This window comes from Pleuronectes platessa, chromosome 10 (genome assembly GCF_947347685.1).
Source record: "Pleuronectes platessa chromosome 10, fPlePla1.1, whole genome shotgun sequence".
NCBI lineage: Eukaryota > Metazoa > Chordata > Actinopteri > Pleuronectiformes > Pleuronectidae > Pleuronectes > Pleuronectes platessa.
Window position 1 is genome coordinate 5,489,093 of NC_070635.1, and position 14,648 is coordinate 5,503,740.

At 42.1% G+C, this 14,648-nt stretch overlaps 2 protein-coding genes across 4 annotated transcripts in view; both read left to right on the forward strand.

Annotated features, from left to right (window-relative positions):
• The window catches only part of LOC128450132 (B-cell receptor CD22), a 43,401-nt gene that overhangs the window by 26,841 nt on the left and 1,912 nt on the right, over positions 1-14,648 (forward strand). For 2 of the 3 annotated variants that reach the window (XM_053433619.1, XM_053433620.1), the window contains exons 6-11: positions 5,772-6,047; positions 6,421-6,687; positions 6,875-6,962; positions 7,054-7,117; positions 7,290-7,429; positions 7,653-7,701. In XM_053433619.1, the coding sequence (XP_053289594.1) occupies positions 5,772-6,047; positions 6,421-6,687; positions 6,875-6,962; positions 7,054-7,117; positions 7,290-7,429; positions 7,653-7,701 (884 nt within the window). The remainder of the gene's footprint in view (positions 1-5,771; positions 6,048-6,420; positions 6,688-6,874; positions 6,963-7,053; positions 7,118-7,289; positions 7,430-7,652; positions 7,702-14,648) is intronic. The other variant, XM_053433621.1, reaches the window with a different exon arrangement.
• Positions 1-14,648, forward strand: part of LOC128450128 (B-cell receptor CD22) — a 28,307-nt gene that overhangs the window by 721 nt on the left and 12,938 nt on the right. The window lies entirely within an intron of this gene.

Sequence of the window (14,648 nt, forward strand, 5' to 3'; positions counted from 1 at the left end):
GAAAAATAACTTTTAAAACACTTTTACAGTAAAAAGAGAAATTCTCTCATCTGTTTTTAACCACTTATCAGTTTGTATGTGTTTCAGAAATCCAGTTGTCGTCCCACATGAGATGGAGGCTCAGACAGTCACGTGGTTGGTTTTTCTGACCCTAATAAAATGTAAGGATTTAATTTTTCCACTTTAAAACAATGTTTTATATTTTTTCCAACATTTTCATCAAAGATTAATATATTAATATTCTCCACTTTTGTGTTTTCACCGACAGATGTTTCTACAAATAAGCCTGGACGTCCCGGGGAATGTATGTACAATAAAAATCTGAATATTAAACTACATTTCAGAATATACATACAATCACAATTAGTGGACGAATGTGTCCTTCATGCCCCGAGCAAACAAGGCTCCTCCGGGTGGATGTATAATTAATAACCAAACCTACATGAAAAATTAACATTTGAATATTAAACTGTGATACAAACTACAGAATCCATCTTTGAGATCATTTTGGTTGATTTGTATTTTGACATTTTAGTTTGGTCCATGTCCCATTTACTAAAATTCAGAAGGTGAGGTATATTCCGCAGTCAGGCACCAGGTGGCGATCTAGACACTTTGGCTTCACTTTTAGTCGATGGTTTGAACTCTTCTAGATCAGTTATGACTATAGAGCAGTTTGGCTAAAGCTTCACTCTACATAGTTTCCCAGTCAAGTCGGCTACATAATAGATTATATTAAAGTCAGTGTTAAATGTAAGTTGATGAATTCATTTAATTGATGTTCTATCTTTTAGGTAAAACACCGTGCCGTTATGATTATGATTATTATTATTCTAAGAAGGATGCTGGTTCGAATCCCAACTTTGCTGTGATCTTTCTGTTAAGTTTGTATGTTCTCCCAGTCTACATGAGTTCTCTCCCAGTACTCCAGCTTCGACCCAGAGTCCAAAGACATGCAGATTGGGATGAAGTTCACTGGAAACTCTAAATTATGTGAATGGATATTTGGTCAGCTGGGGATTGGCTCCATCCTCCCAAAACCCTCAAATGTCCACCAGTATCACCAGGCTGTCCTGTATGAATCCACATCAACTTGTGGCGTGTCTGTGATTTTCAGTTAGTTTACCTCTTTCAAATTCATGTATTAATTTAATTTGAATTCTAAACTAAAATCTTCTGCATAGAATTCACAATATTACATTCTTAGTGGACCGTCACTCCCATAGCAAGTGTCTTGGTCCAGATTTGTCCTGGGCCAGGAGAAGACCAGAAGTGATGGATCATTGCCTGAAGTGGCCCACATCCGTGTGCTATCTGGGTTGTGAATTAACCTTAAAGAATCTTCTGTTTCAGATTCACCTGTTGTTGAGATAAAGGTCATTTCACTTGGGTCCTTTTTCCAGATAAGCCGAGGAAGACGAGCATTTCTGTCAGTGGCTCTTCTGATAACCAAGTGAAAGTTGGTCATTCTCTCTGGATAACCTGTGACACCGATGCCAATCCTGCCCCGACGACTTACTCCTGGTACCGCAACAAAAATCAACAAACTGACTCTTGGTGGAAGAACACAAACAGACGAGAGCTGAGTTTAACAATACAAAGAGCAGATGAAGCTTGTTACAGCTGCAGCGCCTCAAACCGCATTGGTAGAGGGGATAAGAGTCAACCAGTGTGCATACAAGTACTGTGTAAGTACTATGATGTTTCGACTGATTTTTACATGAACTCAAATACTTTGGTCATCTGCTTCCAGCTTGTGTGTGAAATGTCAGCCTCTGCTCTCGCTTTAAATTGCTTTCATGAGGGGGCTTGTCCGATTAGCCACTAGGTGAACATGATGCAGTTATTAGTTATTTCTGACGCTCCAGGAGTATCTGCTGACGAGGATTTTTTTGGAGTTTCAGGAAAGGAGCTCCCTTTACCACGGATTTATTTAAATTTTTTGCTCTGCAGAATTTTTAAATTCACAAAAAACTCATGTAACACAGACTAGAGGGAAGAAAAACTGTAAAATCATAATGTGCCTCCTTTAAAGAAGATTCTGCTTCCTCTCTACAGACCCGCCCACTGAACCTAAATTGTCTATAAGGTCTGAGGTCACAGAAGGTCAGACCATCACCATCAGCTGCACTGTTGAAAGTTTCCCACAGTCAACTCTCACCTTGATGAGGACCAACACATATCAGTCTTTTATAATCGCTGAAAATAATCTTAATCCACGACCCATCAACTCTCTCTACCACACGTTTACTGTGACTTCATCCGACGCTGGCTGGTACGTCTGCCGTGCCCAGAACACTGAGGGCTCAAAGGACAGCGAGCAGCAGAAGTTGGTGGTGAAATGTGAGTGTTTCAGCTGCGTTTTTTTCCCCAACCAAACAGATCAAACCGAATCTTCCTTAAAGAAAATCTACCTATGAAAAAGTAGCTTTTCTCATGTATTTTTCTATTAACTATTACTTCTGACAGTTGAAACAATAGCAACTGATAAATGAATGACCTTAACTAAATGTGTCTGTTGATTAAGTACTGTAGAGTTTAGAAAATATCATTCAACTACCAGACCCTATATAAAGTCATTTAATCTATAAATTATCAATAATAATGATCCAGTAATGTTACGTGGTGTCACTCTTCCACTTAATGAATACTCCTGCTAAACTACTGTGCTGCTTATTTAAATTATGAATTTAGGGACCATACTTTAAATGGAGTATTTTTGTACTGCGATATTTCTACTTTTACTTAAATCGCTGAAATTCTTCAACCAGAGTAAAATATAATGCTGTTCAGTTGAAGCCTTGTGACTTTGAGTTCTAGGTGTTATTGTTGTATAATTCAACACCACAATTGTATCATTTGTGTTGTAATGCAATTTATTGTTTTCAGAGGTTTGCATGTTATTGTGCTCCTTTATAAAAATTAGTCTGCATCCTACAAACTTACCTTGAATTCCACTGTGATGAAATAAAACACATATATTATGCAGGATCATTCTATATTATGAAGACCATTATATATGACAGTGATTAAATCTGACAGTTCTCTGTTTTCTATATTTTTGGTTACTGTAGACAGTCTCAACAATGTGACAGTTCAAGCCAATCCTGGTCTAGATAAGTTATGACTCTAGAGCAGTTTGGCTATAGCTTCACTCTACATAGTTTCTCAGTCAAGTCGCCGGTTCAAACCCCACTCTTCCCCATCTGCATACCGAAGTGTCCTTGGCAAGATACTGATCCCCTAAATGGCCCCTCATAAATGTTGAGTGTACTAATTGTAAGTCGCTTTGGACAAAAGAGTCAGCCAAATGACATGTAATGTAATGTAATGTAAAAGTCGGCTACATAATAGAGTATATTAAAGTCAATGTTAAATGTAAGTTGATGAATTCATTTTACTAAGGTTCTATCTTTAGATAATAGACCCTGTTGATATGTTAATGATTATTATTATTATAATTATTATTCTAAGAAGGATGCTGGTTCGAATCCCAACTTTGCTGTGATCTTTCTGTTAAGTTTGTATGTTCTCCCAGTCTACATGAGTTCTCTCCCAGTACTCCAGCTTCGACCCAGAGTCCAAAGACATGCAGACTCGGATGAAGTTCATTGGAAACTCTAAATTGTTTGAATTGTTATTTGTCTCTGGATGTCGTCCCTGTGATACGCTGGCGACCTCTCAGAGCCAGAGTCAGCTGGGGATTGGCTCCATCCTCCCACAACCCTCAAATGTCCACCAGTATCACCAGGCTGCTCTGTATGAATCCACATCAACTTGTTGTATGTCTATGATTTTCAGTTAGTTTACCTCTTTCAAATTCATGTATTGATTTAATTTGAATTCTGAACTAAAATCTTCTGCATAGAATTCACAATATTACATTCTTAGTGGACCATCACTCACATAGCAAGTGTCTTGGTCCAGATTTATCCTGGGCCACGAGAAGACCAGAAGTGATGGATCATTGCCTGAAGTGGCCCACATCCGTGTGCTGTCTGGGTTGTGAATTAACCTGAAAGAATCTTCTGTTTCAGATTCACCTGTTGTTGAGATAAAGGTCATTTCACTTTGATCCTTTTTCCAGATAAGCCGAGGAAGACGAGCATTTCTGTCAGTGGCTCTTCTGATAACCAAGTGAAAGTTGGTGGTTCTCTCACGTTAACCTGTGACACTGATGCCAATCCTGCCCCGACGACTTACTCCTGGTCCCGCGGCAAAAATCAACAAACTGACTCTTGGTGGAAGAACACAAACAGACGAGAGCTGAGTTTAACAATACAAAGAGCAGATGAAGCTTGTTACAGCTGCAGCTCCTCAAACCTCATTGGTAGAGGGGATGAGAGTCAACCAGTGTGCATACAAGTACTGTGTAAGTACTATGATGTTTCCAGTGATTTTCAAGTGAATTCAAATTCTTTGTTCATCTGCTTCCAGCTTGTGTGTGAAATGTCAGCCTCTGCTCTCGTTTAAATAACTGTAATGAGGGGGCGTGACCGATTAGCCACTAGGTGAACATGATCATGATCATCAGTTATGGTGTATTTTTGACGCTCAGGAAGTATCTGCTGACGAGGAGTTTAGGAGCTTCAGGAGAGGAGCTCCCTTTACCACTGATTGTTGGATTTGTTTTTCAGCAGAACTTTTACACTTACAATAAACCTTAAACACAGACGAGAGGAAAGAAAATCAATAAAATCATAATGTGCCTTCTTTAAAGAAGATTCTGCTTCCTCTCTACAGACCCGCCCACTGAACCTAAATTGTCTATGAGTTCTGAGGTCACAGAAGGTCAGACCATCACCATCAGCTGCACTGCTGAAAGTTTCCCACAGTCAACTCTCACCTTGATGAGGATCAACACAAATCATCAGGCTTTTATAATCGCTGACAATAATCATCATTCACGACCCATCAACTCTCTCTACCACACGATTAAAGTGACTTCATCCGACGCTGGCTGGTACTTCTGCCGTGCCAAGAACACTGAGGGCTCAAAGGACAGCGAGCAGAAGGAGTTGGTGGTGAAATGTGAGTGTTTCAGCTGCGGCTTTTTTTTTCAACCAAACAGATCAAACCCAATCTTCCTTTAAAAAAACTATCGATGCAGAAGTATCTTTTCTCATGGACTTTTCTATTAACTATTACTTCTGACAGTTGAAACAATATCACCTGAGAAATGAATGACATAAACTAAATGTGTCTATTTGATTAAGTTCTGTAGAGTTTAGAAATTATCAATAAACTACCAGACCCTATATAAAGTCATTTAATCTATAAATTATAAATAATAATGATCCAGTAATGTTACGTGGTGCCACTCTGCCACCTAATGAATACTCCTGATAAACTACTGTGCTGCTTATTTAAATTATGAATTCAGGTCCTAAACTTTTAATAGAGTATTTTTGTACTGCGTTATTTCTACTTTTACTTAAATCTCTGTAATTCTTCCACCAGAGTAAAGTAATATTCTGTTGATATTGAAGCCTTGTGACTTTGAGTTGTAAGAGCTCTCATGATATAATTCAACACCATAACAATATAAATTGTGTTGAAATGCAATGTACTGTTTTCACAGGTTTGCATGTTATTTTGCCCCCTTTGATACATTAGTCCACTACCTACAAATTAACCATGAATTCAACCATGATGAAATAAGAAAAACATATATTCTTCATGATCTATATTCTCTATTATAAAGTTCATTATATTAGGAACAGTGGTTAAATCTGACAGTTCCTTGTTTTCTATATCTTTGGTCACTGCAGACAGTCCCAAACATGTGACAGTTCAAGCCAATCCTGGTCTTGATGTGAAGGAAAATGTTTCGTTGACACTGAGCTGTTCTGCCGAGTCCAACCCACCAGTGAGCTCTGTCACCTGGAGGAAGACGACTGATGGGAGAGAGGAAATCATCCAACAGACTCAGACTCAGAGCTTCAGGGTGAATTCAGCCAGTCCCTCTGACAGTGGACTGTACAGCTGTGAAGCCACCAATGACATTGGAAGTGGAAAGTCACAGCCAGCTGAGGTTAAAGTCAGATGTGAGTAGAATGATGCACTTGTGATGGTGAATGGATAAACAAGGAGGATATATTCTACATTACTGTGTATAAAATAAATACTGATCAGACGTGCTGGTTCCAAAAAGAAGAAAACATTACTCCACAATGTGATGTTTCAAAGAGAAATTGCTGAGAAAAAATTGAGAGTTCCACCAGGTGAATCTAAAGCCAGTCTGTTTTATCTTTTATTGTTGTAATGGCCATTATCTGGTCCGAAAAAAAGTTTCCCATTCTTCTCAGACTGGTTTTAAAGAGCAGTAATAATGTCACTTCACTTGTTGTGTTATTCATGTTTGATCTTTGATGATGTTCAGAAAATGACGTTGTCTTTTCTCCTGAATTTCCCGGCTAGTTTCTCCAAAACACACACACATCACGGAGTCGTCAGAGAAGCAGGAGCTTGACGGGAGGAGCTCCGTGATGCTGAGCTGCTTCAGTCACAGCTTTCCCCCAGTCCAACACTACTCATGGTACAGGAAGAGTCAGGAAGAGGAAAAGGATGAACTTGTGTCTGAGCATCAAAACCACACAGTGTACTCAAACCAGCCAGGAGTCTACTACTGCATCGCACAAAATGAAGCAGATCAAAGTTTGTCTGATCCCGTCCATCTGTTTGAACGTGAGTGAATTTCAAGTCATTATAACTGTGTGTTTTATTGTTCAGGAGACATGTGGGAGGTTTATATCAGATCATGTTTTCTGGTTGTCTGTCCATAAGTCCTATGTCCTACGTCCTTCGCACAAACACACAATTAGAGCTGATTAGCCAAAGGTCAAAGGTCTATATGATGCTCTCTCTCTTTTAGCCACAGGAAACAGTCTGCACATCCTGAAGTTCCTCCTTCCTGCTCTACTTGTCCTGATGATTATCTTTTTAATCGTCGTAGTTTTAAGGTAAATGAATAAGAAGAGCATTTGATTCAATAAATACATTTCAGAGATGGTCTGGCATGTGTAACCACATCATGTCCCTCCATGTTTTCAGAAGAAGGAAGAAGAAATCATTTCAACAAGGAACAACAAACAGAACATTCTTAATTGTTTGTTTGGTGATGGAACATTTGTTTAAGCCATTCTACTATTTTTATTAGAAACCTCCGGACAGAAGTGACATATCCTGTGTGTGTGTGAGTGCGTGTGTGTGTGTGTGTGTGTGTGTGTGTGTGTGTGTGTGTGTGTGTGTGTGTGTGTGTGTGTGTGTGTGTTTGAACATAATTTAAGGGTTGGTGGAATGGTACCAGGAGGAGGAGTCTGACAAATGACAACGTCTCTGTGGAGCCTTTCAGGAACAGAGACGACCTCTTATCAGAGCAGCTGAGGCATGTATTGGCCCAACGACACCAGCCTCTTCCAGACAGCACGTAAGACCACACCCACTCAACACACTGTCCCCACCCAGGACAAGGAACACTGTGTGGGCCAGAGTCAGACGTGGACTGCTGCTCATGCTGGAGTCAAAGCATCTATTTATTTTTATAGATCCTCCAGACATGAATAGCACAATGAAAGTCTGCCCTGTTATTTATAATAGTCATTCACTCTGTATGCATATGTTTATTCTTACATATATTTTTTATTCCACAGGCCTCTGACCGACATCAACGTTGTTTACAGCATTTTGAAACTGCCCCAGGTGAGTCCCTGGTTGAGACAACACTTTAAACATGAAAACAATAAGTTAAAACAATCATACATGGAGACTTAAGTAAAACTCAAGAAGATTTATATTAAAAAGAGTTTAATTCAAAGTGTCTGGTCATGGTGGCCTGTTGTCAGAACCTTGTCTTACCACAATAGATTTTTTAATTATTTTACAACCAGTTGTTGACGCTTCAGAATCTGTTTCTAATTGGCTATTTGTATATTGGAAATCGTAAGAAACAGTGATTAAGGAGAGTACAGGTATAAGATTCACGATATTTAATCATCTAATCACTTCTGACCTTTTACAGCTGTAAAACTACTATTCTTCTAAATACTTTAAATTCTGTCAGACAACTCACGTTTGATCATGTAATATATTTATTACAACAGATTTAGTGTTTGGCGTCTAGGCTCCAACTTAATCACTCCCCCATATGATTACACAGGAATGATGGGAGTGATGAGCAAATACTTGTAACCCCCCGTTGGAGCCTACAGGTGGATGCTGGGCCTACAGGTGGATGCTGGGGTGGTGGAGGGACTGTAGCAACAGGTAACCATACTGCAGCAGCAGTGCGAGCAAGAGGGGTTGATGGGAAATGTCTCTCTGGTTAAATAGACCACCTGATAAGGTGGGTGTGTATTATAGATGGTTGTGGAGATTGAGGTATATCACATGATGTATGTCACATGATGTATGTCACGTGATTGGCGCAGCGCAGCTCGAGTTGCCTGCCAGAACTAGCTCGCAGGCGTCGCCATATTTCTGTCAGACAACTCACGTTTGATCATGTAATATATTTATTACAACAGATTTAGTGTTTGGCGTCTAGGCTCCAACTTAATCACTCCCCCATATGATTACACAGGAATGATGGGAGTGATGAGCAAATACTTGTAACCCCCCAAAACTGCACATAGTCGGAGCCTGACGTACGGATCGGTATCTGCTATGTGTGGCCATTCTCCGTAGGGGCATTAGCCTGCAGGAGAATATGCTAACTAGTGAACCTGTTATGTGAGCCATTCACCGCCGCGGTGTAGTCATTCGCTGTAGCCAAATTGTCTGCGGGGGAATATACTACCTGGTGAGGTTCCCTATACGGGAATATGGTGAACTTGGCCCATGGCAACATATGCACCGGAATTTCCCCTTTAAGCCCAGCAAACCACCTGAAATGTAATAAAATAATCAGTCTGCAAAGCACATACAAATTATTCACTCACATGTTTTGTTTGTATCGCCAATATTCAAAACATGATTCGTTTCATCGGGCTTAACAAATGCGACATCCTGTCCTTAACCCTCGACAAGAGTAAGGAAAAACTACCAAAAAACCCCCATAAACAGGGGAAAATGTAGAAACCTCAGAGAGAGCCACATGTGAGGGATCCCTCTCCCAGGATGGACAGGAACAGATGTATGCCACGGCAAGGGTGCAATGAATCCCTTGGCATCGTTCGCATTGTATCGTCACCATTTGAGGGGATGAAGGCGCGCCGAAACATGCCTGTGACTACCCCGGACGCAGAGACGTGATGGATCCCGAGATCTGACATGCAACAAAGGATTTATGCAGCGGAGAATACATATTAAAACATCAAGGCTGCAGATGATGTTTGAGAGTCAATATTCCTTCTTGTGGTGTCCAACATAGCATGAGTAGCATTGATGATGGAGTGTTGCAGTCCTAGTGGTGCCACATCTTAGTAAGTGCGGGGACAGCATCCAGGTGTTAGGCCTCAACTCTGGCAGGGATGGCGAAGCTTTGAGGAGATCTCGTCATGCATTTCCGACCATTGATTGGTTGAAGAGGGATGCGAGCGTTTGATCATAGAGGAGAAAGAACAGAAAGCAGTATTATTCTTAACAATGATAATTCAGAAGTCTCGACAAGATCTATCAGACTTGTTGTGAACATGTGTTCTTCTAAGACTAGAGAGGATAAGGTCATGTAGAAGATTAAATAAGCGTCCTCGTCAGATTTCCTGTTAGACTGCTTCCGTTATCGTATACTCTGACTCACCTTGACAACAATTCAGTAATAAGGAAATATAAAGCCAAGGTAAATGTTAGGTAAGACTGTCATCATTGAGGATTCATAGCTTTTCTATTGTAGCAGCATTGACACATGACAAGGTTATTGGTTCTTGATCTATTCACTGTTCTGTAGGAATTGGATGAATACCATGGGGTCAAGACGCTCGGGTATGGTTGGACAGATGGGATTCCCTCTGCTTAAACAGACCGCCTAATGCGGTGGATGAGTGCTGTGGCTTATTGTGGCAAGTGAAGTATGTCACCTGATATATGTCACATGATTTATGTCACCTGATGTATGGCACATGACTGAAGCAGCGCAGCTCGTGTTGCCTGCCAGAGCTAGCTCGCTGGCTTCGCTCCATTTCAGTCCGACAACTCACGTTTGATTATTTATCTTATTTATTACGATATTTATTATTCACAGTAGAACATGTTTGTGTTTGGCGTCTAGGCTCCAACTTAATCACTCCCCATATGCTAACACAGGAATGATGGGAGTGATGCGCTAATACTGTAACCCCCCAACACTGCACAGATTTGGAGCCTGACGGATGAATCGGTATCTGTTATGTGTGTGCCATTCAACGCCGCGGTGTGGCCATTCTCCATAGGCGCATGCCTGCTGGAAAATATGCTACCCAGTGAGCCGGTTATGTGTTCCACGCCACTGCGGTGTGGCTATTCTCCATAGGCGCATGCCTGCTGGAGAATATGCTACCCAGTGAGCCTGTTATGTGTTCCACGCCACTGCGGTGTGGCTATTCTCCATAGGCGCATGCCTGCTGGAAAATATGCTACCTAGTGAGCCTGTTATGTGTTCCACGCCACTGCGTTGTGGCTATTCTCCATAGGCGCATGCCTGCTGGAGAATATGCTACCTAGTGAGCCTGTTATGTGTTCCACGCCACTGCGGTGTGGCTATTCTCCATAGGCGCATGCCTGCTGGAGAATATGCTACCTAGTGAGCCTGTTATGTGTTCCACGCCACTGCGGTGTGGCTATTCTCCATAGGCGCATGCCTGCTGGAGAATATGCTACCTAGTGAGCCTGATATGTGTTCCACGCCACTGCGGTGTGGCTATTCTCCATAGGCGCATGCCTGCTGGAGAATATGCTACCTAGTGAGCCTGTTATGTGTTCCACGCCACTGCAGTGTGGCTATTCTCCATAGGCGCATGCCTGCTGGAGAATATGCTACCTAGTGAGCCTGTTATGTGTTCCACGCCACTGCGGTGTGGCTATTCTCCATAGGCGCATGCCTGCTGGAGAATATGCTACCTAGTGAGCCTGTTATGTGTTCCACGCCACTGCGGTGTGGCTATTCTCCATAGGCGCATGCCTGCTGGAGAATATGCTACCTAGTGAGCCTGATATGTGTTCCACGCCACTGCGGTGTGGCTATTCTCCATAGGCGCATGCCTGCTGGAGAATATGCTACCTAGTGAGCCTGTTATGTGTTCCACGCCACTGCAGTGTGGCTATTCTCCATAGGCGCATGCCTGCTGGAGAATATGCTACCTAGTGAGCCTGTTATGTGTTCCACGCCACTGCGGTGTGGCTATTCTCCATAGGCGCATGCCTGCTGGAGAATATGCTACCTAGTGAGCCTGTTATGTGTTCCACGCCACTGCGGTGTGGCTATTCTCCATAGGCGCATGCCTGCTGGAGAATATGCTACCTAGTGAGCCTGTTATGTGTGCCATGCCACTGCGGTGTAGCTAATCGCCATAGGCGCATGCCTGCAGGAGAATATGCTACCTTGTGAAACTGATTATGTGCGCCATTCACCGCCGCGGTGGGGCCATTCTCCATGGCGCATGCCTGCAGGAGAATATGCTACCTGTGAAACTGTGATGCGCACCATGCACCCCCGTGGTGTGGTCATTCGCTGTAGGCACATTGTCGCGGGAGACTATATACTGCCTGGTGAGGTTCCCCCCAACTGCCCTGGCTGTAGGAGAATATATTGTGAACTTGGCACATGGCAACCTATACCCCAGAATTTAACACTCTAAGTCCAGCAAACCACCTGAAATGCTGGCAATCATGGACAATCCGTCTCACCCCTCCACAAAACACTGGACAAGCTAAGGAGCAGCTTCAGCCAAAGACTCATTCAACCCCGCTGCTCTAAGGAACGATACAGGAAGTCGTTCCTCCCAACCGCAATAAGACTGTACAACGCATCTACCTCTGTCAGAGCCACCATCACTGAACTAAACTAAATATACCTGTCTCAATTCATCATTTTATACAATAATATTGTCTTTTGCACACTCTGTCTACATATTCTTACACTCATAGTACATTATATTATCTATTGCATCGCCAAATACTTATATCCGTACTATATATTATATCATACTCTTTGTATATATAAGTCTATATACACATATTTATACATGTGTACATGTTATTATTATTATTATATTTGACTATTATTATATATACTGTTACTGCTATTATTACTATATACTGCTATTATATTGGTATAATTACTATCATATATAAATATATATACTATACAATTTTTTATATACTATCTAACAATAACATTACCATCATATCATCAGTACTATTACCATCATCTGCCACTGCACCTTATCTACCTATTTATCTTGTGTTTCTGTTTTTATTCTTTCTACCTCAATATTTATTCTATTGTATTGTAATCAAATGTACCGGCTGCTATGAAGACTTAATTTCCCTTCGGGGATGAATAAAGTAATCTATCTATCTATCTATCTATCTATCTATCTATCTATTTGCAGACCTCAGAGTGACAGAGGGAGCCACAACAACTAGGGCTGCACAATTAATCGAATTGCATGATCGTCAGCGATATTGACATTTAAAATGCGTGCTTTGCTACATATCAAATCAAGCGCTTTCTCGACTAACATTCGCTAACCACCAGAGGGAGAACAAAATGGGAGTTGTCATGCACGCACCCTGCAGCGGTAGCCAGAACAACGTTTTGTCTGCAGCCAGTTCCGGTATTTCTTAGAGAGTAGAGACAGAGAGTAGCCAATCACGGTGTCGTGTGAAAGGTAAATCAATTATCAGGAGCAGAAGGCGAGGAGCTAGTCCTTCGAAAAGGATCATCAACCGTTGTATGGTAGTTTTGGAATTTAGGGCAAGTGATGATAACCAAGAACAAATCATGCCAGAGTGCGTTTAGAGTTGTGTTTGCGCCGCATAGCAATACAACTACCTTGTTTAACCACCTGAAAAAACGACCCACAAACCATAGTACAACAAGTGCATCAAGGCCAAAACTAACATTACCTCCCTGAATCTCCGTCCATGTCCAACGTCAACAGAGAAAACCATAAACGACCATGCATGGTGCGACAGCGTATCCATCCCCTTCCCGAAGACACACTGGAATAACTGATGCGATCGCATTTCATTTGGCCAAAGACATGTGTCCAATAAATACTGTGAGCAATGATCAAGCACAACAATGGAGCCGTACATGTCCCTGACAATTCACTGCATTGATTGTAATTTGCAATGAAGAGTCGATGCTTACAGACGTCATTTTTTTCCCATAAGAACCGACAGGAGAGTCGATTGCCCAGGACCTAATGAAAGATGTGTACATTAGCTGGAATGTAGCACAACATGGAAGTGAAGCAGCGTTCTTGTGCCTTTAAACATGAAAAATGCTATAAAAATATATTGTTCCTAAAATGTATGAATAATCATGATATTAATATTGATCTAAATAATCGTAATTATGATTTTGGTCATAATCATGCAGGCCTTACGACACGCTGCGCACAGAAGTGTTGTGGTGTCTTGACACAACAGTAAACCACCACTCTCTCACATCCAATGAAGGATGTCCAGAATTTTCTGGTGCACTTCCTCAAAGTGCACCAGATTGTAGTTGACAATCCGAAGACAAAATAGTTGCCCGCGAATTTAATATTCGATCATTCGTTAGTTACCTCATGCGCGTGTTATTCGCGCAGCTGTAATAAACTTTGTTTTACCGGAGGTGCTGATGGAAGTAGCTGAGGAGTGAGCCATCTCGCTCCCTTCCTATCCCTGAAACTCGGGCATGTGCAATGCGATAAATATAGCACATGGCACGTCCGTTGCGAAATCATCGCATGCCAGAAGTCATAAGAAAGTCATATATACAAGTTATTTACAATTATTGCATTCAACATCTATGAGGGCCCACCTGAGGGCCCAGCACCCTGCACAAGATTGAACCCCAACCCTTGGTTGGAGGAAGACCACTCCACCCACATATATATTATATTATATAATTGAAAGTTTCCGGAATAACAAAACATATTACCTGCTAGCATTTGATTCCTTTGGGAAAGGTACTGTTGTCAGGAGACAGGAGCTTCAAACCCATGGCTGGAGATTGGACTACAACTCCCACAATCCTGCTGGAGTGACGTACCAGGAAGTACTATAGCACGAGCCGGTACCGTAGTTTTGTTTACATCACGTGCAGGGAAGATGGCGTGTGATTCGAGACTGAATTGTTTCATTCATAACGTTCAGTGCAGACTTCATTCAGCAGAGGAGACAGGATGAAAGCCCCAGCGGATCCAGGCGCGCTTCCTCTGCCTCCGAGGGACAACATCCCGCGGTGAGGGAGAAGTTGGTCGAGCAGAGATGTCCCGGGAAGAATCCGTCAGCGAAGCTGCCGTCAGTGACGCTGCCACCAGCGTTTGTTCGGCCTCGCGGAGCCGCCTTCAGTCAAGAAGTAGTTGAAACTAACTCGTGGCTCAGACCCGATGAATTAAACGCTTCGGGTGCGCAGCTCCTCCAGGATGTGGTGCGCGCTGAGAGGCCCGCGGGAGTCGTGGCGCAAACGCTTGACGACCGATTCACACGTAGTGAATCTTGAAGGACCGAGCCGA